This window comes from Platichthys flesus, chromosome 2 (genome assembly GCF_949316205.1).
Source record: "Platichthys flesus chromosome 2, fPlaFle2.1, whole genome shotgun sequence".
NCBI classification, from domain to species: domain Eukaryota; kingdom Metazoa; phylum Chordata; class Actinopteri; order Pleuronectiformes; family Pleuronectidae; genus Platichthys; species Platichthys flesus.
Window position 1 is genome coordinate 7,239,115 of NC_084946.1, and position 24,127 is coordinate 7,263,241.

General features: G+C 40.1%; 1 protein-coding gene across 4 annotated transcripts in view; it reads left to right on the plus strand.

Annotated features, from left to right (window-relative positions):
• The window catches only part of itpr1b (inositol 1,4,5-trisphosphate receptor, type 1b), an 85,653-nt gene that overhangs the window by 2,156 nt on the left and 59,370 nt on the right, over positions 1-24,127 (plus strand). For 2 of the 4 annotated variants that reach the window (XM_062395432.1, XM_062395447.1), the window contains exons 3-18: positions 2,649-2,719; positions 13,798-13,913; positions 14,370-14,456; positions 15,196-15,354; positions 16,743-16,841; positions 17,303-17,386; positions 17,576-17,722; positions 17,833-17,937; positions 18,131-18,175; positions 18,298-18,327; positions 18,855-19,009; positions 22,751-22,850; positions 22,935-23,095; positions 23,232-23,373; positions 23,468-23,626; positions 23,703-23,875. In XM_062395432.1, coding sequence (XP_062251416.1) covers positions 2,649-2,719; positions 13,798-13,913; positions 14,370-14,456; positions 15,196-15,354; positions 16,743-16,841; positions 17,303-17,386; positions 17,576-17,722; positions 17,833-17,937; positions 18,131-18,175; positions 18,298-18,327; positions 18,855-19,009; positions 22,751-22,850; positions 22,935-23,095; positions 23,232-23,373; positions 23,468-23,626; positions 23,703-23,875 — 1,833 coding nt within the window. The remainder of the gene's footprint in view (positions 1-2,648; positions 2,720-13,797; positions 13,914-14,369; positions 14,457-15,195; positions 15,355-16,742; positions 16,842-17,302; positions 17,387-17,575; positions 17,723-17,832; positions 17,938-18,130; positions 18,176-18,297; positions 18,328-18,854; positions 19,010-22,750; positions 22,851-22,934; positions 23,096-23,231; positions 23,374-23,467; positions 23,627-23,702; positions 23,876-24,127) is intronic. The other 2 variants (XM_062395441.1, XM_062395457.1) reach the window with 1 other exon arrangement.

The following is a 24,127-nucleotide window of genomic DNA, read 5'->3' on the forward strand; positions in this document are numbered from 1 at the left end:
ACTCTGTCATACTTTTTCTTATGTATAAATAGTTTCAACATTGACACATTTTAGACACAAATGTTTTAAATATTGTTATTTTCTTGACGTGCTCTGTTACATGCTACATCTGTTGCACTTCTGTCCTTCCTTGGAGTGGGATCCCTCACATGTGGCTCTCTTTTTGGTTTCTGTGTTTTTTCTCTTGTTTTGCGTCTGTGTTTTTGATAGTTGTTTTTCTGCCTCTTTAATCGAGGGTTAAGAGCAGAAAATGCCGCACCTCGTTAAGCTCTATGAGGCAAATTTGGATCTTGCAAATAAGGGCTGTACAAAAACATTTTTTTTTAGAAATCTTTAAACACAGGCCTGTACAGAGAACCAGATTCAACTTGATATACTGGTAGGTCTTGGTCTGTGGTCAGCTACTCAATGTGAGGACTGATTGCAGGCAAACTTCCATTTCCCCCTAAGAGGAGCAGCGTTGTGAATCACTTTGAATAACGGCGTCTGCTACATATTATGAATGGGAAGACGAAGGCTGTTTTATTTTAGAAGTGGTTGCTAGTCTGGCCTTAAATTACCCCTTGTCTCTTCCTGCTACATTCTGAGCACCATTCGTTTAAACACTTGACATCTCCCCCTCCTCCTTTAACTGCGAGTTAAAAGTAAGTCTCATTATGTGCAAACTGAGCCAATCTGGATGCACTGTTTACGGTCACATAGAAAACAAAAGACCAGTGGAAGAAAATAAGGTGATCACTGATGTGAATGTCTTTTTCCAGAACATCTGACAGCATATATCATATTAGATTACTCTACCACAGCCTGTCACTCCTTGGCTACCTCTCTATTTTCCACCCTAGGGCGTTTGTTTCTTTCTCTACCAAGGTGGAAATAAGAACAGCATCTGTGTAGTCTCCTCTTCCTCCTCCTCTTCTCCTTTTCAAGTGCAGCAATCATCCTCCCCCCACCGAGTCACTATTCAGTTTGCCACTTTCCAGAGGCCGTGCTGAGCTCTCCTCTTTCCCACCTTTCACAAACCATGCTTTCACAGTTTAGTCTTGTGCGTCACCTGCCATGGCAACAAAGCCTTTGAAGTCTGCCAGTGCCCGCATGACAGAGCTCATTTGTCAATTTTTACCATCATTAATCTACCAAATTAACCCCCCCCCCCCCCCACTCCATCACCACACACACACACACACACAAACACACAAACTAAAAACAGCTTAGATGGCATAACTATAAATAGCATTACTCTACTAGGTGTTGCAATTGCTGTCAGCATACTGAATGTGACCCCTGAGAGATGCTGCAAGCACCTGGACCACTGCTGCGAGCTCAGAGAGAGTGGCATCCGGCATCTTGATGCTCGGAGGCTGGAAAACACACGTGAAGCCATCACCCAGAATGCACGGGGTGGCCTTTTTCTTGACCTTGGATAATGATCACTCTTATTGGAACAGGGCCAACCAGTGCATCAGTTTGATGAAGGCTATGAGAACGAGAATAACACACCCTGGGTTTTCTTCTTTTATCAGGACAGCGCTCCTGCGTTGCAGTGTGTACTGCATGAGCTATAAAAAGGTGCAACCTGACTGGACTGGCCTTAGCATCCTACTGAAGTATTCTATTTGTGCTGAGCTACTATCTCACAGTATTCCCAGGTGTTTCCCTACAATTCCTGCATGTCTATGATTTTGCCGTCAAGTAAAAGTATTTCACCAAAATAATGAGAGAAGAGAATAATAAGCTAGCACTGTTACTTTCATCAGGAAAAGCTGTGTTACAATCTGTAGTTCAAGTTATCACTAGTGGCCCAGTTCATACATCTTTTTTGTCATTCCCTTAATCAAAAATATCGATTTCCCTTCAGAATGCTCTGTTATAGAGTAGTTTAAAGCAGTTTTAAAGCTTATGTTATTCATTTTTACAGCTTTATAGGTCAGGAGCAGGTCGGCAACTAACTTGATGGTTTGTGGTTCAATCCACGGCTTCTCCAGTCCTGTTGCAATAGTGGACAAGACACGGAACCCTTAATTTCCCCCGACGGTTGCTCCATCACAGTCTGAATGTGAATGTGCGACAGGAAAGCGCAGTAGTAGATCTGACTTGTAGTGTAAAGTGCTTTGACCGCCAGGAAGAGAAATCGCTACATAAATAAAGACGTACACAATACGATACATGAATACGTTTACATCCATGACTGACGCAGTCAGTTCAGGCTGTATGATATTTTACACACTTTGAAATCCCCATGTCTCCACCTAATGTTTGCTGCCAGTACGATAAACAGTGGCTTCATTCCATTGAATTGTTCCAGTAAGTTGGGCCAGTGAGTGTTCACAATAACAGCATCCTGGAGCTGACCCATCTAAATGGATTGCAGCCATTCAACAATTCATTAGATCAAATTAGATTTTGGACAACTGTTCGATTTTGGGTGTACGAGCTGCAAGATAATGCAAATTTGTGTGTTCATTTCTATTGACTAAATTATTAAGCTCAATAGCATAAACGTTAGGCCTGTTGCTGATACCCTGTTTTACTGTTTGTTTACGAATGGAAAATGTAATCTTTGAGTATGTGCATTGAGGTTTAGACTAGAGGCCATTTAAGATGCCTGTGTTTGTGTAATTGACTCATGTTAATGTTGGCTGTGTCCTCAGGCTTGTGGATGACCGTTGTGTGGTACAACCCGACACAGGTGACCTAAACAACCCACCTAAGAAATTCAGAGGTAAGGACTCCATATCTCTTGTATCTTACTCAATGATACCTTGATGTTTTTTAATACAAGTAAGGATTGATCATTGTTGCCTATCACATGCTCTTCTGGTTAAATTAAGATTACATTGAATAAAGGCTGTAGAAATATGGAAGACAGGATGACTCAGACACCTAATGCACACATTGATTGTATCACTATTTGATAAAAGTATCCAAACCAAGTTTATGGAGGGACATGGAAGAGGCACTGGTTTGTGTCAGGCTTTTCAATATGCTGTTGAATGAGTTTAACGTTGTTTAGTTTGCTTTTGGGGCTGAATATATTGTGTTTCTTGGTTTTTGCTCATGGCTTATACTGAGTCTCTGTTAAGTTGTTTGGACGTAGTTTGTGGTGAAGCAGATATATGTAAATCTGCCCACTCTGTCCTTATGTTGGTTTCACACGCTGTTGGATCAGTCCCAGTACGCTCTCATTAACACCCTGAATGACAGGCAGAGAGGCAAAAATGTTACGGAGAATTTTGACGGCCCACCAACTTACAAACATGGCATGATCATTCCTGGTTCTCCTGCATGGCAAGTCTGACAATGACGGATGGGTCCATGTCTGTGTGTATGTGCAAAAGGGTAATAAGGATAGCTGCACAAACCTCTGTGCGTGTGAGAGAGAGACAGGCAAGTAGGACCAGAGGAAATGAATGTGCACAAATATAAAATTATATAATTATAAATCTGGGATATCTCATAATGTTAAAGAAAGTAATGACGTTCCTGGGTCTGGTAATCAAACAAGCTATTGGAAAGGGGTGAAAACATATCCTCTTAAGAGAAGGTAATAAGATTTTACCCTTTTTAAAAAAATCCATATGTTGTCCATAGTGCTTATCCTTTGAGTGTTGCAGGCGGCTGGAGCCCTGGATAGACATTGGGCATGAGGCAGGTTTCACACTGGATAGGTAGCCAGCTTATTGCGGGGCCAACATATAGAGACAAACAACATTCAAACTCGCATTGACACTAACGGTCAATCTAGAGGATCCAGTCCCTTTGGTTGTGGTTGCATTCAGTTATGCTCACTTTGCCAAGGAAAGGTCTAAGAAAATAGTTGGCCTCATTATACAACCAGCCCTGTCCTATTTGACTCCTAACAGGATGCAACCATACATTTGTAGTTTTTATGGCAAATTCGACCTTGTCATGCTGGAGGTTCACAGAAAGGGACAGTCATTTTAGAAGGAGACATTATTAGTTGCTATTAAGCGGGCTTTCAAATTGCCTGCCATGTCCTCACAAATGCATTTCTGGATGTTTGGCAGGTTTCCTGGTGAAGTCTTAAGTAAATTAATTAAGAGTGAATCGGCACAATTGCCCATCTCACTCCCAACAACGTTCTTCGTGCTCCTTCCAAATTGAGAAGACTAACTGATGCTCTCTTGTGTCATCCTTCAGTAATACTACACTCACTGACTAGATGTCTGTATTTTTCATATCATGTCACTTTGCAGTCACTTCCTGAATCACATCTCTGTATTTTAATTCTGCAGCATGAAGCCGTTCATGATTGAAGATGCATATAATGAGTAAAATCTTGTTGTTATAGCTAGCCAGAAAAGTAATCGTAGTTTATTTATGTCAGGGGGATACATATCCGCATCTGACTAGCTCTTGTCTTGAGAAACGGAAGTAAAAACTATATCAAGAAACATGACACCAGTACAGCCTCAGTGAATCTTGACATAAAGATATTCCCTTGTTTTGAGTTTTGATTATGATGGTGGTGGAGAGCTAACAGATTAAACCTGGTGAAGGTCTGTTGACTGCTAATACTACATGATTCAGATCATTGTTAAACTCATGTTAAACTTCAGTGGCCCCTCGTGCCCTATGGATGGAGGGACTGCCTTTCTGACCGCTCCCATCAGGATAGAAAACGTTTTAAAAGAAGTCACTCAGGTCAAAATGATCCTTTTAATGAAACATCTGCACTGACCCTTTGCTCTAAAGTGAACCCGAACCATGCAAAAATAGTCCCATTGTACAACCGGATCCTTCCCCTGGGGCCATGTAGTTCTCATAGTGTGCGCCACATATGCACTTAATGTCAAGGATATGGTGACGAATGACTCATCTGACCATATAACATTTTCCCCTCTTCTCTTTATATCTCTGAACTCTCAAACGTATCTTCATCTCTATAATGAGGGGTTAATGCACTTCTGCCCTACTAGGGTTGTCAAAAGCTCTAATACATCAATCAGTTTTCAATAACATAGTAGTTTTTAGGAGCACTGAAACAAATCTACAATCAACCTAAACTAGGAAAATCAACTGATCCCCAACCTGTGGCTTTTTACAACATGGTCTGGCCACTGCCTTTTTGTGTACATCCATATCTTGTAATCATTAATTAATTGAATAAATGTATTGCTTCAAAGAAAATACATTACATGAACAATAGTGCATTTTGGGACCTGTTTTCGTTTCTTCTCGGTAATAAAAGTGGTATTGTGTATATTTTTTTAAGTATAGTAGTTGAATGTTGGTATTTCAACTGACGGCCCTCATCATAATTTCCCGCTGTGTGGCTTCTTGGCAGTCTTATCACCTCCTGCTTTGACGTTTCCAGTCACTCTTCATGTTTTCCTAGAGTTTCGCTCTAATGCACGATCATCACTGTCGTCCAGCGTGAGCAGCAAACCACTAATTTCTTACCTTATTTACTGATGACTTTTCATCAGGTCTATAATGAAACGCGTACAGTCACTTACAGTTCCTATTTAAACACCAGCCAGATGAGCTTTGTGACATAGGCTCCTGAACAATGAGCCTTCTTTCATGTCACTTAGATATTTCCCTGCTGTCATCCTGATAAAATAAAAGCATTCACCTGCTCAGCACTTTCATCCACACCACAGAGCCTGAATGCATGTTAGTGGCTTAATCCTTCCAGTGCCCCTGTGTGGCATCATCCCCTTTCATTTTGTCCCTCCACTCATTTATTGAGGTTTTCTATTTAGTTGTCATCCTTCTGTTTATGCCCTATACATTATATCCATTCAGTATAAGTTTGCATGAACAAGTGAACTGAACGTAAAAATCTTAAAATCCTCATTACAAGTGTTGTGACACGAGCTTCTGTAACACGATGCATTAAACAACAGGATGAGCTAGGGGGAGCAGGTCAACCACAGGGCAGAATATTCACACAGTCATTTGAACTAACCTGCTTTTATCAAACTTCTGAAGAGGTTTTGGTTTTTGTTCCTGAATGACAGGATGGATGGTTTCTGTCAGGCACAGTGCCAGAAAGAGCATCAGGCCCATGACTGAAACCTGGTATTAAATCCTAAGGGCTAATTACACAATCTAACCTGACAGCACAAGATTGATGTCACAGAGACAATGTCTTTTTGTTTTTCAAGCTCTATTGTTGCTTTGTTTCAACTTCCTGCATCATTTTAAGTATTGAACAGGTTGTCACATGTATGTCTCTGACGTGCAGGGCCATCGGATGTTTTGGTCTGAGGTTGTCCCAAAGACATTCTCTCCAGACTTCATAAAAAGGAAATGAGAAATTTCTAGAAAGGAATGGTTGATTTAGATTTTTACCTCCTTCTGTCTTATTTTCTATCTTATTTGTGATGCATGTCATGATTCACTGCTTTAAGGTGTGTAGGTTCAGGTAACCATCAGCCAACAAGGTTCATACAGGTTTCAATACTGGGGTTGAAACAGTTACTGGTTTCACTGTTTACTGTGGTAAAACTCCTGATGGTTAGTAAGATGGCAAGTCTCCAAGACACAGGCGCAGCCAGCATCAGCTTTGTTTTGTGTTGTTGTTGGTCGACTTTGATGTCAGAGGGAACTGGACATTTGAAAATGCTGCTGTATTTGCCATTTTAAGCCTTATCATGATAGTCTGACATTTCTTATGTTAATGTTGGACATTTCATATGGTGCTATATTCTTTTATTTTAATAATAATTTTATTTAAATGACATCTGAGCATTTAAAGCACATTTTACTGGGATAATACTGAAGACCATGACCATCCAGCTCTACACAATACATATTATGCCTTATCATGCAGTAGGTCAAGTGGAGGATCGTAGTATTAATGGAATAAAAAAAGTTGTTTTGATTTTCTTTTGTCTCGAACATTGTTGGATGTCATCTGTCCTGAGTGATCCAATCACAGGTGGACAGCTCTCCAAGGTGCATCCATTCAGTACATGAATGGATGCACCTTGGTGTGGGACGCATGTGGTCGGGTTCTTATCACTGCTTGAATGCAAATTCTTACTGGGCCATATGCAGGGCTGCCTACTCAGCAGAGCTCTTTGACCTGCTACACTTTCACAATGAACCAAATGTATTTTTACATTTCTCAGTGTCAAGATTATTTGTAACCAACGCCTCAAAATATCAGCACTGACCACTACATATTGATTTTCAGTTACTTTTTCTCCATTAAGTAAAAACAGTAAACCTATATGTGCAGCACATTGATTGGCTTGGCCGCTCCTGGCTCTGATCTCTCCCTCCCTCTCTCTGTGTCTCTCTTCCTCTCACATAAACGCATACATACCGCACTGTAAACTCAAACTGGGCAAAAACATCATAATTTGGTCTGTGTAGACACAATCATACGTGTGTATTTGCAGATTGAGCAGGGAGGTGAGACCCATTCTCAAGTGGTCACAGGAGTCACATTCAGGACGTATTATAATGGCAGTTGTCAACTCAAAGGAAATGCTATTTATAGATCTGAAGAGGACCAATAAGTGAGTGTGTGCCCTGTTGACTTGATTTTGAAGTTCCAGTCATTATGCACTAGTTGTTTCAAAGCATAAAGATTTATCTTCAATGATCTTGGAGTGGGAGAGAAGAATTTTCTTTGTCCAGTTAACCTGGTAGTTAACCTGGAAGTGAAGGTGTAACATTGTAGAGCGGGGTGATTTAAAATAAACTATAAAAAATCTTTCTTTTCCTTTTGAAGTAACTGAGTCATCAGTTGTGTCAGATTACGTTTTATTCAACGGTATAATTTTCATATCAACTCAGGGTTGCTCAAACTACTATAATTGTAGTGTTCCCTGAAAATAGTAAGTTGAGTCTTATACCCAAAGTAAACATGGCATGCTGATCTGAACGTGGAATTGTGAAAGGGAACCTAAGGGTGCTCATGGATGACCTGATTAAACTTGGGTGGTAAAAGGTTAAAGGTCACTGTGACATGTCAAACACATGCTTATCCATTGAATGTGACATCCAAGGAACACCTCGAGGGAACTCTTTCAAATTGGCGCACTTGTTCACTTGGGCCTCAGTGGCTTATAAAGACATGTTTTGGGCCTTTTTAATGTGATATCTCAAGACTTCTTCAGGGAGTTTCTTCTTTTGATCAGTTGTCACTTGGACTCAAAGATGAAGTTATTACATTTCAGTAGTCAAAGGTCACAGTGACGAGAAATATGTACATTGAAACTGAGCTTGCTGGCAGATGCGGTAATTCTGGTATTAACATTTTTTAGTTTAATTAATAACAGTGGTTATGCTATAGGTTTGAAGCCTATTTCAATAAGGTGTTAGTTTATCACTATTTTATTTTGCTGGCTCACAGTAAAATATGTATTAATTATTTTGCATGATTGCTGCATCAAGGTTCGATTGCAAACTTGCTGCTATGTGATACGCTCTCCCAGCTGTGCAATCATTGCCCTTTGTGCCATTTACCTGTTTAAACTTAATTTAACCTCTGAGTTCCTTCAGATTTAAAATCAACTTTTTGAGGGAGACCAGGCCAAAGTAGCAATAATAATATTAATAGATATAGATAATACAAACTCACAATCCATATTTCATAGATTTAAAGAGGCCGCTGTCTGTTCAGGTGACGATGCCAAGAAATGACTTCATTTGTTTCTAACTGAGCTATTCAAATTCTATTCAAAGCTGTGCTTCACATCACAGAGCGGCAGTAACTGAACTAAATGTGCTGCACCATTCCCTTTTTCTGACAGATATAATGTCCACATTACAAAGTTGCACATTTAGAATTCTGCAATTGAATTGAAGTGTTTTTTTTAAATTATTTTAAATGTAAAGGTATCAGGAAAGTTTATTCAACCGCAGGCTGCAGTGTCTCCTCTCTTATTGAGGCCAGCGTAGGAAAAGTGTACCCAGAGTAAATCCTAACATCCCCACTGAGTATTAATAGCACACTTAAGCTATTTAAAAAGTCTGTATTGTACTGTTCTGTAGCTACTAACGTCAAACCCTGCTTTTTCCCCTCCGATCTGAGCGGCTGATAAATAGTGTCATAACTGTCTTGACACATTACAGGAGTGTAGTTGGGATCAAAATAAAGGCAGAGTTTAAATAAATACAGATAGTATCAGAAGAAAAAGTGGCCAAAAGTGACACTGCAGCAATAAACTTACTGTTACAGGATAAACATCTTGAGATGTACTGTCTAGTTTTTCTATTTAAACTGGGCCAATGTCAGAGCAGACCAAGCCTCTACACACAGGCACAGTTTGTGTCGTTTTTTTAATATATATACTATAAAGAATACGGGACAATATATCCAATATTGTCGGTGGTTTGATCCCCGGCTCCTCCAGTCTTCATGTCAAAGTGTGCTTGGGAAAGATACTGAGCCCAAGTTGCTCCTGTTGGCTGAGTCTAGTGAGTAAATGATGTGTGATAGAGAAAGCGCTGCATATAGAAGCGCTACATCAGCGGTCGGCAACCTGCGGCTCCACAGCCGCATGCGGCTCTTCAGCCCCTCTGCAGTGGCTCCCTGTACAGCGCATGCTGCGCATATTTTTCGCGAACGGTAAACTTAACGAATCAGTTCTTTCATATGATGAACGTGAGTTCACATTCATTTTTTAAATAATCATCGTATCAGGCCATCATGAAATACCAGGAGCGGGTGAATATGTGTGTGTGTGTGTGTGCGCGCTCCCAGATAGCCGACACACACACAGAGCCAGGCTCCGCCCCCCGCTCTTAGCCCCGCTCACTCACTCAGAGAGACACAGTGAGATCGGAGCTTGTTCACGTGGAGCAGCCTCTCAGTGACTGACCGGCTGCTTCTCAACAGTGGAAACAGTGAAAACAACGAGTTTCTCTGGTCTCAGCTGATCAGAGATCAGCGCCTATGCTTCTTGATCAGAGCAGAAGCTGCACGTGGTTTGTACCGATCTGCAGTTTCTGTGTCGGCCTCCAGTCTGACCTGCTCTCACGTTTTGTTTTAATATTTCAGCAACTAAAATATGCGTCACATCCTATTACGTCCCGGCGCTCTTCCCTGCATGTCGCTAATCTATAGTTCCGACCCCCGGCCTCGGTAAACTAATCATGGATAAATACCAGAACAGAAAAGTCTGGGAGGAAAATAGAGTTTAATTCTGCGTCGACAGATTAATTTGCTTTCACTCCCACCGATGCTGTCTTACATGTATGCTTGATATGTGGCGAGGAATTAGAAAACAATAAGAAATATAATGTTGAAAGATATTTCCAGAGCAAGCACACAGCATCTGCTGAAAAGTACCAAGCTGGAGATGACCAAAAAAAAGCTGAGTTCTGTGTTTAATTTATTCCAAAGTAGGCCCACACATGTATTTTGTTCTCCAATTCACAAGAGTTTGGTGTTTTCCTATTTTGTAGCAGGTAAAAATAGCAGTTAAATATCAACAGTTCCATTGTCGTTTTATTATTTAATAAATGCAACAAACTATAGTTTTTATATATATTGTATAACTATATATATATAACTTTATAACCTGTGTTATCAAATATGTTGTGCGGCTCCAGAAAGATTTAATTTGGGGGAAGAGGGGGCGAAATGGCTCTTTCGATAGTAAAGGTTGCCTACCCCTGCACTACATGAATGTGTGTGAATGTGACTGTGCCATTTGAATCGTAAATAATAAAGAGACGAGAAAACCGATTTTATAAACTGGTCAGTGAAAAAAAGAAATAATATAATTATTCAAATATGAGGAATGTTGGGTACACATAAAATCATATACAAATTTCAAATTATTTGATTTTAGTATTTTTTCTTATCTTGATGAATTGGCTGTGGCTTTAAAAAATTCCATGTGGTGGGTTTTTTACAATTTCTTGGCATTATTCTTCACACCACATGATGAGTGGTTGCTCCCAGTGATATCAATCTTTTAAAAGATCAATAAACCATAAATTCCATAAAAAAATTGACTTCAGCCAGATTTTATAAACAATTCATAGAATTATCATGAACACAAACATTTCATGAGCTTTTTTTTTTAATGAAAATCTCATCGAGAGCATTTAAGTACAGCACACATATCATTCAACTTGATATGTTAAAACTGGGCTCGTTGCATTCGCATCTTCTGGCTGCTCTTGTGCTTCATCTACATCAACCAGAACTGGTGGAATGTTCTCCATAGATGGCCGCGTAAGGTCTTACACAGAGTTTACCATATTTTTACTTTCTCTGTAAGCTCGGGATGCAGCCCTCCATTTCTCTCTCAGTTTCTTTTTCTCTCTCTGTCATCTCACTTGATTTGGTATATGGAATCTCCCCGTGCGGTTTATTTCTCTCATAGCTGAAAAAGATATATAACATCATGCCATAAATCAGCTACTTAGTTTGGACTAAGGATAGATGAACATTTTAATGCAAATATGCATTTCATCCAGTAATAATATTACTTTATGTTGCTTTATTTGTAGTTTTCATTTAAAAAATGTTTTAACATACATTTCTCTTCTCTGAGCAAGGTTCTCCGCTCTTGCTACAGGGTCAGAATTAACCTGCTGCATATGGCGAGCGGTTTTTATTTTGCTATGAAGTGGCACGAGGTAAAATAAATGTAAACAGGTATAAATAATACACATCAATAAATAATAAATAACTAATAACCAAGAGGAAATTACATGTTACATTTTTGGGGTGGTAATTAATCATGATATTGTACAAAAATTAAACAAACTGTTCTTGAAATATCCTGAAAAATACTCTAATTGCATAGAAAAAATATTTCACTATAATATAAGTACTTTATGTATATACATCATTAATTGATTATAAAAAAGCCCCAAAACTCCCAATTTAGGACATATATCTATCATGTAAAACACTCTGCAAAGGTTGCACCAAATTTGGTCGCACCACATGATATTTTCTAGTTCAGTCCAAATTTACAGCCATAGAATTGGCCACCTAAAGAAAACAAACTAGGTCAGCACAAAATATATCAAAATATATAGATTTCTAGAAATAACTAAAAATTCATAGTTTTTTTGAGGTCATACCACATGATATCCAAATGTGGCAACTGCATACCAGCTTTTTTTTTTTTTTTTTACTTTAGAGAGAGTAACAAACCTGTTGTGGCTTCCATGGGTCCTTGGCAAAAAGATCTGATTCTTATACTATTTTTTGAAATTTAAAGTGTGTACATATACGGGAGAAACTCTACATATATGGTATTTCTTTATGTATTAAAACCTTTTTTTAAAAGAAGAAAATCCAGTAGGACAGAAAATATAGGCGTTACGTCAATGACCCACATACAGACCATTTACAATATGATGCAAACATTTGACACTTAAATTTGGACACATGGATAAAATGACAGTTACAATAATGTACTTCAACCAGTCACAGCCTTTATTACCAGTTTCTCTGTTAACAATTGAAATGTGCTTCAGACAAAGCTTTATGTTGTCACTGCAGCATCAATTTGTCAGCAGGGGCTTTATAGTATTTCCCCTGATGGATCAAGTAGCTTTGTACCTCTCTGTGTTCTTGATAAATATGTTGACCCATAAAATCTGTGTTTTCATTAATATACTATGATAATTTATGCTTTGTGATCTATATATATGAAAATATATACATATATATATATACATTACATACGTCCCCCCCCCTCGTTCGTCATCCCTCTATTGTGGTTTTGTTCCTCATTTATTCTCTTCTCTCCTGCCTAACCCCATTTGCTCAGACAGATGTTCTCCTAGTGCCCCATTTTCCAAATTGGTCCATGTCCTCCTTCTTCCACTGTGCCCCTTGAGGTCTAATCTCTGTGCTCTTGTGTTGAAGGCATGTTCAACAGAGGATGTTTCCAGGGTGGTTATTTTTTACCCTGGCTCCTCAGCTTCCCTGCTCCAGTTACCATATAGCAGTACCATATGTGTGTGGAACGACTGAACTCAAATTATGGAAACCGTTTATTATATTCATATCCAGATTTCTTAAATTGCACTGATTCTCCTAGCTACAATGTTGAGCAACACACAGAGGACGGACTATATGTGCACAGTTCAGTCATTCTGGTGGATGTCATCAGTACAGTATTTTATTGCTGGACAGGTGAGCAAGAAAACTGTGAAGAAGTTAAAATAACAGTTTGTTAAAATGTGCATGTGTGAGATTAGGTGAGAGGTTTTAGTTGTAGTGAGATGGTTTTTTGGAGACGCCAAACTTCTAAGATGTTTTTCTAAATATTTCATCCCTCCATTATCTACATCACTTATTCTCTTGAGGGTCGCAGGTCCAGCTGAGACAGAGAAAACCATTTCCACTCATATTCACACCTACAGTCAATTTAGAGTCTCCAGTCAACCTAACCCTAATCCGTGGGAGGGAGCTGGAATCCCCAGAGACATGTAAAACTCCACACAGAGAACTGCTCTACCATGCTGCACCAAATATTATATTATCTCCAATTATTTCCTATTAGACACCTTTTTTTTCTTTTCTCAATGACATTAAATAGTTGGTTTCGGAAACAGCTTTGCTACATTTGCTAGCAGTAAAACGCTTCAAACGGATTAATTGACAGAAACACAAATGAAGGTGCAAAGCATATTTGAATTAGACCCTTATATTCCCTCTGCTATATTGAACAGGTCGATAGAGGATGAGGTTATTCAGATATTAGGATGTATATTGCAATACATGAATATTCCACTTACTTGGCTGTGGTCTTTTGAGCTGCAACAGGCAGTAATCATGTGTAAGCGTTAATATTATATGTTGAGTGTTGACTTTCCACTTTTCTTGTCTCCTTTCTGCAGACTGCCTTTTCAAACTGTGTCCTATGAACAGATACTCGGCACAGAAACAGTTCTGGAAGGCGGCAAAACCTGGAGGCAACAGCACCACTGACACACTCCTCCTTACCAAACTCCATGTGAGACTAACATCATTCTTACCAAAATATTCAATACTCTAGTGCTGTGTTGAGAATCTGTCAACTAAAGTCTGATTCAGAATCAGATTTGTTTACCCAGTATGCATACACATACGAATTTGAATCTGATTTTACGTTAGAACATCAACAAAATTTCCAATTTTACAGAACTTTTAAGAAATGTTTAAATGTGAAAAGAAAGTAGGAAAGTATGCTGTGTATTGAAAATTCTAATGACCAAAACCATAAAAGTAAACACCATTTCACAAGTCAATTGGTTGTGTTTGTAAACCGTATAAGTGGTTGAAAGAAGCAGTACATTCAGTAATGCATACTCTGCTGCATAGATATAGATATAGAGGATGGATATTTGCGATTGAAGGAATGCTGTGGAAAGACTACATTGCTCTGTGTGTATTTTTTATTGAGTATTTCTGTTGCCTGTTGTCGTGTTAGCACGCTGCTGACCTGGAGAAGAAGCAGAATGAGTCTGAAAACCGCAAACTGCTGGGAAGCATCATCCAGTATGGAAATGTCATTCAGGTGCGTTCAGGAACCCATAAGATAAGTGCTTTTTTACAGAGCTGGTGCAACATTTAACCCCATGTATATGACACTGTGTGCTTGATAGTCTGTTTTAAATAACTGCTGCAGCACAAAGGCACACTGTGAGCTCCCCTGTTGCAAAGTCTTATCTTCTGCTTTGCTCATTGCTCAGGAATGGTTAGCACAGGTCAACTGTAGCAATCCTGCAGTTCGATCGGAACAAGGAAGATACACACATACCTTGTAGAATAGTTGCAAAGGACTCCCCTTCCATTAATATACTGCATGAAATGAATTGAAACATGCATTTTATCCTTGCAAATGTAGTAACATCTTGTAGTAGCTTTATCCAGTCTAACATCAGTAACATCACATTTGAAGATGTAGGATTAAGCTGAGCAATTAGTTTGGTCATCTCTAGGCCTGTAGGCCTTTATATAGTATGATTACAGGCACATTTATATATACATACATCATTTTTATTGAATCGTTGAAGCTACAGCAGAGGTCATTAAAAGCACTTTTGGATAGATCTCAAGTACTTAAGTCATTTAGAGGAGAGATAAACATATCCAAAATATATAACTATCACTTCAGAGTTCCCTCTGGCCCTGCTGGACTAGTCTGTGACATATTTCCTTCTTTTTCTCGTTTGTTCCAGCCTCTGCAACTCTTTCCTCTGTCTGCATTGTGTCACTGTTGGTAGATATGTGAAATTTTCTTCTGTTGCCAACAGTTGCTGCACTTGAAAAGCAATAAATACTTGACGGTGAACAAGCGCCTACCCGCTCTGCTGGAGAAGAACGCCATGAGAGTGACTCTGGACTCGGCGGGAAACGAGGGATCCTGGTTCTACATCCAGCCCTTCTACAAGCTCCGATCCCTGGGAGACAGTGTGGGTAGAGCGGGGTGTGGGATTCCACTTATAAGTGTGCTCAGCATGAGAAATTAAGGATGTGCTTTTAGACAGGGTTTGAAAACAGGGGTCACATGCTGATACGTAGCTTGGTGTTGGAAGACGAGGGGGCGCAAGACTTGCATTTCCAGATGCTTGAGTGAGGTCGGTATGTGGAATTACCTTCCTAACAAGGCAAGAGAATGTGAAACACCAGCTCCGTATTGTTTGCTAAACGCCAACAACACTGTTCCTTTGCAGGCTGCTGGATCAGTTGCACAGATAATGTTTGGTACAGAAGGCATTTAGATGAAGACCATCTTTTTTAAAGAAAAGTGTCATCAGATGCTTGCACTGATATTTTACAAGATCCATCCATAAGTTATCCATCCCCTAATCCTTTGAGGGTCCTGGGAGAGCTGGAGCCAATCCCAGCTGACACTGTGTGAAAGGCGAGGTACACTGTGGACAGGTCACCACTTTATCCCCGTACCAACATCCCAACAACACATCTCACATTTTGATCCTCTTGAGATTCTTGCCTCAATAGGATGGATATCTGGTCAAATTCATATTAAATCTCCATCCACCCAGTTGTGAGAGTATCACAAATAAATGATTGATAATTCTTTTAATATTTTACAGATTCACGCTGCTCAGGCCTCCTTGTATCTATGTTGTATAAGGGATGCTCAGGGTCATTGTAACACTTATAGGGTTCAGTCTGTTCCAGTTCTTTCTCACTCCGTATGGTTTACTACTCCCCCTAGTGTTTATCTGGAGGCTAGCATGATCCAATGTACCTGTCTATTACTTGGTGAGTGACATACTTGTGATGTGGACTTTAAGAAAAGCTCTCAATCCGCAGTGGCCCCTTTAGAGCAGTGTCTCCCAAATGATGGGATTGGACCCTCGTATTGAGGCAAGAATCTCGGGGGGGGGGGGGGGGGGGGGGGGGCACAAGATGATTTCCTCTGATCAATTAGCAATAGCATAGTTTAGCCATGATTGCTTCTCCTTCTAAAACATACCAGTTAAGAATCTTTTTTTTAAATTTTATATATAATCATGCAAATAATCATTGTACTTCTTTTTCATCTCCATGTAACTCTGTACTGATAATGAAAGACATTGATATCATCAATTTGGAGCAGGTTTATTTATAGCACTACAAGAAACATTGCATTGCAAGTCATTGTCCTTTGGGATGTGAGGATAATTGTGGGGCTTGTAAGCTAACAAGCTTTTGGAATCCATTGCGTCTGGTTGTGGTTTCAAGATGTCTGGTATTATCTTCCACTGGATTAGTCTATAAATGCAAATTTAAAGTGAATATATGCTATATATACATATATTATATGTTCTGTCTAAATGTACCGTTGATGTAGGTGGTGATTGGAGATAAAGTGGTTCTTAACCCAGTGAATGCAGGACAGCCTCTACATGCCAGCAGCCACCAGCTCGTGGACAACCCAGGATGCAATGAGGTACATCAACACATGCTTCCTTTTATAAGTCTGCACAGTAAATAAGAACACTGCCTGTTTATTGGAGGTTCCACACAGCAGCCGAAAGGAGATCGATGAGGAATTATGCTCCAAAGTTGGGGAGCGAGCGCACTACCTGCAGATATCAGGGATATAGCTTGAGCATGTAATTGTCTCTGGATCTGCTGGTACAGGGGACTGCTGCATTTCCTTTTCTTCCAGAATGTTGTATTTGACTTGTGTTTATGTGCTGCTTTTAACACAATTAGTTTGTCATCTTAACCTTAATTTATTAATATTATTCAGTGGTTTTATTCTTCAGACTCTGTTTCTTTAAATTCATGTATGAAAGGTGCTGTATTATTAAGGATGTGTTTTTATTATTATGATTATTACCATTATAAAGCCTGCCTCATCATTATCATTATCGTAACCTCTAAATTTCACACACTTCTCTCCAGGTTAATTCAGTAAATTGCAACACGAGCTGGAAAGTTGTTCTGTTCATGAAATGGAGTGACAACAAGGAAACAATTCTCAAAGGGGTAGGTAACCTTAGATATTTCTTATACATCGAATTATACAAAATATCATTCACAAATATTTATACTCTAATCATATTTAACAATATATATATTTACATAAAATTTCATTCTGTGATTAACTGTTTACAGAGACACATTACACATTAAACTAGTGTGTGAGGCAGAAAATAACAGTCTGTGTGATTGCAGGGTGATGTGGTGCGGTTGTTCCACGCAGAGCAGGAGAAGTTCCTCACATGTGACGATCACAGGAAGAAACAGTATGTATTTCTCAGAACCACCGGCCGGCAGTCTGCCACTTCTGCCACCAGCAGCAAAGCGTTGTGGGAAGTAGAGGTCAGCACAACAACATCACCATCAACATCAGAAAAACCTCATTACGTTTTTGAACCACTTTGCTTTAGATTTATTTTGGCCTTCTTTTTCTTTTCTTCTGCCTACACCAGGTGGTCCACCATGACCCGTGCAGGGGAGGTGCAGGCTACTGGAACAGCCTGTTCAGGTTTAAACACTTGGCCACAGGATGTTATTTAGCTGCTGAGATGGGTGAGGTGTGTCATGTGTGTACCTGTGTACACAGTTCTTTGTCCTTCACATTTACATCTTCAGCATGAATAATAGTTTATATCAGCTAAATACTCTGACCTGGTTGGTATTGTCAGATACGCAGCGCAGGGACCAACACCGAAAGTTGACAATGTTGAGGATGATGTTCAATATTTTGTGTGTGTGTCTGTTTCCCAGGTGAACCAAGAATTTGAGGAGGAGACTGCTGAGCAGCGCTCCTCTGTAAGTTGGCCTCATCTCTTTCCCTCTGAGTGCTTAGCAACGTCACGTTCGTCACATTACTATTGATCTGATCTATTTCTAGCCTGCTCAATTCTGTGGTGGGTCTTTGCTCTCTGGTCTAGGTGGTGGACTTTACACCCTTTAATTTCCAGGTACTGTCATATAATCCTCATTTGGCAGCAGCAACCTATAGCATAAACCACTAGCATTGCCATGTCTGCATGCTCACACTGTCTTTTTAGAATTTATTTACTTTGGTTTACATTAATGACAGAGCTAATTTTCCTTTAGGTTTCTTGTGACCTCATTTTAATCATGCTAGATTACCACATGGTGCCTCCATGCCATCGTCAGAGTTGATGCATGTCTCTCTGATAATCACCTTTAGGTGGCAGTGTTGTACCAACCTATACTGACCTTATCGAGCTGCTTTGTGCACTTGTAGTTCTCACATATGTCCTAACAAGGCCCAGCAGTCTCTAGTGATGCCTGAAGCTGACCTCTCTGGCTTGTACAGCTTCGAGTCAGGTGCAAGAACTGATAAGTTTTATCAGCTTCCGTTGTGCCTGCCCCCCTGCCTCATCATGGAATATCAGTGGTCTCCATTCTTTCATATCCTTCACTGTTTGAAGCCAGTGTTCCGAGTGTCTTCTCACTTTTTTTTTTTTTTTTGCTCTAGCTGGACGCAGATAATGAAGCGCTGCGAGGTCGTCTGCGAGCTCCACAGGAGAAGATCATGTACACACTGGTGCCGGTTCCCGACGGCATGGATATCTCTTCCATCTTTGAACTGGATCCTACCACTCTGAGAGGAGGGGACTCTATGGTGCCCAGGTATAATATATGTCAACACAACCATGCATATACACACAAAAACACACAAACATCAGAATCAATTATTTAGGAATTTAACATAATTCACATAATAAAGAATCTTCATTCCTCCTCTGACAACATGCATCAAAACCATCATTATATATAAACCTTTATAGAACACGAGGCAGAGGCAAAGACAGTGTCAGAGACCCCTCAAAGATAAACCTGTTTCTGCTAATGGAAATACAACATCTGGCATATTGGAAAATATGGCAGGTGTAAAAATGATCAATGTCTGAACATCATCAGAGAGACCACAGTGATGTCAAAACTACCACAAACCCTGAATGGTTGACTCATGTGTAGAGTTGAGGGGGAATTTGGAAAAGCAGTAGGTAGGGATTTTTTGAAGTGATGATAGTTTGTTCATTTTTTGCTGTGGTCGACGAAACTCTTTGACATGACGCAGACGAATGGATTTGAATGGACGTTTTTTCTTTATTCAAGAGTTTGATATTTCAGTTGAGAGCAGGATTTTACTGAATCAGATTTTGTAATGCTTTCTCTCATTTCCTGGGCTCCAGCTTCAGCTGTTCTCCTGGCACTCATGCTTCCACTCTGCCATGTGAAACGTCTGATCTCGAGTTTTTGGGAGTAAAAATGTCCCAACCAATAGGATTTTAGGTGTCTTGTTGACAATTGAAATATGTCCTGCCCTCGTACTGGGAGTGTTAGCTGTACTTCTTTGAGAGAGTCCTGTATGGGCGGTTTCATGGCATGCACTTCGGTACGCTGAGGTTTCCCACGCATACAGGAGCTGCGTGACCACAAGAGAAGAGCTGAAGCTGGTAGGTAGGAAATCGGTGCACAGTATGAGCACAAGCAGGGGCCAGTTGAGTGTGAGTGAAAGCATAACAAATTCTGAACGTGAAATCAAAAATCAACTGAAAGCTCAAAATCTTTATTAAAGACAAGGAAAAAGAAAAGAAAGATTGTTCTTGTGTTTGTGTGTACTTGTTTAGTTACCTCTTAAGGACCTCTTGTGGCCTTGTCAGGACCTGTAGACTTCATGGGTCCAAGGCCTGGTCCTAATAAGGCTAGAAGTCATTTCTGGTCAAGGTTTGTGTTAGGCGTGCACTGGTCATGGTAAAGGTTTTGGATAAGGTGTTGGTTAGGCTGTCCATAATAATGGAAGTTAATGCAAGGTCAATGCAATAACCTGTGTGTTACTTTTTTATGCAGACTTTGCCAAATGCTGTCCATTCACCTAAAGATAAAAGAAGGCCGACACGTTAGATTGTCTTGTCTGTTTACTAATTCGTAAAACATTCAACACAGGGGTGTGTTTTTATAAAGTGATGGACTTTTACAGGTTCACCTGCCAACAAGAACAAGGAGTGTCTCTGCATGGCATGAAACAGGAAAACATTGTTGTAAGAAGACATGGATGGAAAATCCCTGATGCACGTTTGAGCTAAAACCACAGATGTTGCGTATTACAATTCATATGGTTTTGCGTACCATCGGAAAGTTAAATACTTTCTCATGAAACCGGCTCTTTATTTCCAGAGTAGCGTAAAATGAGTCCTGCTGAATCCTAGATTTGATACAGCAAAAACTCACTGTTTAAGTTTGTATGACGATATTGTGGTATTTCATGCACTTGCAGATAAAAGCATCTGCTGTGCAATGATGCGTTGGCGAAGCCATGTACCTGTTGCGTATTTTCATGCATCTATAATAAGCCTCTGATTGGTTCCTCATTTCTCAGTATTGTGTTGGAGGGAATGTGTACTTCTAAAATGACAATCTCGTTATTGTCCCTGTCACCGCACATCAGATAAGAACACAGACTCTCCACCTTGTGTCAATGCCCCTATCGTGTCACGATGTCAGGTGCGTGTCTGCACGCTGCAGGCTACTGCTGCTGGCCCCGCCCACTCCTACCTGAAATAACCCTGTCCTCAGACTTAGGCCATGGGGACTAATTAATACCTGGGAGAACCAGTATACAGAGGTAAGCCTGTTAGCTTTAGAGGGCGGTTACATAACGCCTGCCAAGAATATGCCTACTGATGTCTGTGCTGAAAGCCTGAGAAGTGACACACACCTACTCACCCACACGTGGAGCGGGCTGGGTGCTTTAAGAATGAAGGATGTTGATGGCTCAGACGATACTACGCGTAAAGGTTTAGTGTTTAGCTGAGGAGAGACAACAGTGGATAGGGCACTACTGGATAATCTGTCATCAGACCACGCACTCGGTTAAGCCCATTGTAAGCAGTCTCTTCCCGACCCAGGCAATGTGTTTACATGCCCCGCTCACGTGTTGCGTCTGGTCAACAAGGCCAGAAACCGATATACGAATGTATACAAATATACCTCTTTATGTAATCCAACTGTATCACAGTATGATCTGAATGAAATCCTGTCTTCATGGTGTGCGTCATAATCTTCTGTTTTGCTGACACTGTTTCAGAGAGGTGTTGCTTTATGAGCATTTTATCATCATTTATGAGGCCTTTAAAAGTTGTGGACTTCGTTATTATATCCGCCTCTCTCATGTTTGAAAAACATGTTTATAGTTACAGTTAATGTAGTTGAAATTTAGCAAATAAGTGAGGAAAATGAGCTGACACGTTTTAGTCAACCCCCACTGTAAATCTTCGTGGTATCATGATGTCAGAGGCACACAGATGTGTGAGGTAGGTGCTCTTCTGAAGGTTGTTTCTCAGGAAAAGACAAATAGTCATCTATTTCATTCAGCCATCTCTAACTGTAAAATTCATTACATTTAGCTGCTCAAATGGGAGACACATACATTAAGCACAGACTAAAGAACAGACTAAATGTTGGTTTCTTTTTTATTTCTTACTTCCTGTTCAGGTAGTTTATTCACTACTTGTGAACATCAGTGTGATATTCCAGTGTCTTGGCCTGTGGCCCAACAGATAGTGAGGTATGTTGTGGGCTGAAGTTGATATTTGAAGCTGAGGGTGGTTCTGTATTTAAACCTTGTGATGAGTTCCTTATATACCAGATATAAATGTTGCACAAACAAACAAGCAAAGTTGTTAAAAATTATTTTAGAGAAAGAGAGATTTTTCTCACTAAAAGACAATGTCAATTCGTGCAGTCAAAGGTTAAGACTAATCTGAATTTTGATTTAAACTCTCAGTTGAGCACAAAAAGGAACCGATTTGATTTTGGTGGTTGAAGGTCAAAGGTCAAGATCAATGTTACTTTGTTTTTTTGTGAACATGATACATAAGGAACACCCATAGGGAATATCAAAACATGTGGCACAAACAATCACTTAGACTCAAGGATGACCTGATACGAATTTTGAAGGTGAAGGTCAATGTGAACTGAACCTTCAGAGAATCGCTTAAAATTTAGCACAAATATTCACATAGACGCATTAACTTATAAGATTTGCGTGCTCAAAGATCAAAGATCAACTTACAATCACTTTTTGGCCTCTTTATATCTCAAGTCTGCCTTCAAGGAATTTCATCATTATTGTGATGTCTATTATATATATACTATTTGTCACTTGGACTCAAAAATGTATTTATTAGATATTTTGATGTCAAAGGTCAAAGGTTACTGTGAGCTCCCATGAAACTGGACACATTGTTTATGAGGCATACAACCACATTGTGGTTATTCTACACGAAGCTCGACGACCCCTGTTCTGTGCCCTGAAACTTGATATATTGATTTGACACCTCAAACACTTCCTGCTGTCATTTGCAGGAGCTCATACGTGAGGCTAAGACACTTGTGCACCAACACGTGGGTCCACAGCACCAACAACCCTATCGACAAAGAAGAGGAGAAACCTGTGATGCTACAGGTGAGTGGCAGACGTGTTGGTCGAGATGTGTGGCACGGCTGAGCTGATCTGATCAGCTAAACTAAAACCAATTGCTTGTCCCAGATCGGAACTTCGGGAGTAAAAGAAGACAAGGAAGCTTTCGCCATCGTACCTGTGCCGCCAGCTGAAGTGCGTGATTTAGATTTTGCTAACGATGCAAGTAAAGTGTTGGCGTCCATTGCTGGCAAACTGGAAAAGGGAACCATAACACAAAATGAAAGGAGGTATGTGGGGCGAAATATCCATAGAAGAACATTATTTTTATTTATTTGTAAAAGAAAACCAGATATCACTGAAATAGCTGCCTTATAACGTGTTACTGAAAGTGTTTCGATGTTTCTGCATCTATGAATATTCCAGGTTTGTGACGAAGCTTCTTGAAGATCTAGTATTCTTCGTGGTGGACATCCCGAACAGTGGGCAGGATGTTCTGGACATCATGGTCAACAAACCCAACAGAGAAAGACAGAAACTCATGAGAGAGCAGAATATTCTTAAACAGGTTGGTCTTACACCCAAGAGACTGTAACTGTATATATCCAATTTTAGGTTTAACTATATATTTGATGGTTTTAAATGTTCTAATTCCATTGCAGATTTTCAAGCTCCTCCAAGCCCCTTTCACAGATAGTGGTGATGGTCCCATGCTCCGATTGGAAGAACTTGGAGACCAGCGGCATGCTCCTTTTAGACATATTTGCAGGCTTTGCTACAGAGTCTTACGCCATTCCCAGCAAGATTATAGGAAGAACCAGGTATAAGGACACAGCAGCACCACTCTGATCCGGATGTAATCGTTTTCTTTGTTTTAACTGTTTAACTCTTTCTCAGGAATACATAGCCAAACAGTTCCGCTTCATGCAGAAGCAGATAGGTTATGATGTGTTGGCTGAGGACACAATAACGGCTCTTCTCCACAACAACCGGAAGCTGCTGGAGAAACACATCACCGCCGCTGAGATAGACACATTTGTCACTCTGGTGAGGAAGAACCAGGAGCCGAGGTGAGGTTCACAGGAAGCCGCTGTCCCACGCTGGTATCATAAAACGGACATAGAAGCACAGGCTGTGGACAGTCTGGGTCAGAGTTGTTTGGATATCAGTCTAAAGATATTTAAATCTATGTAAATGTATTCAGGCCTTTGCTGAAGGGTGTGAGGGTGACTGCTTGTGCATGATCTTGGCTCGGCAGCTAAATTGTCGACAGTGTGCCTCTGCTCAGTCAAAGTCAAATGTTTTTAATGAAATGAGATTCA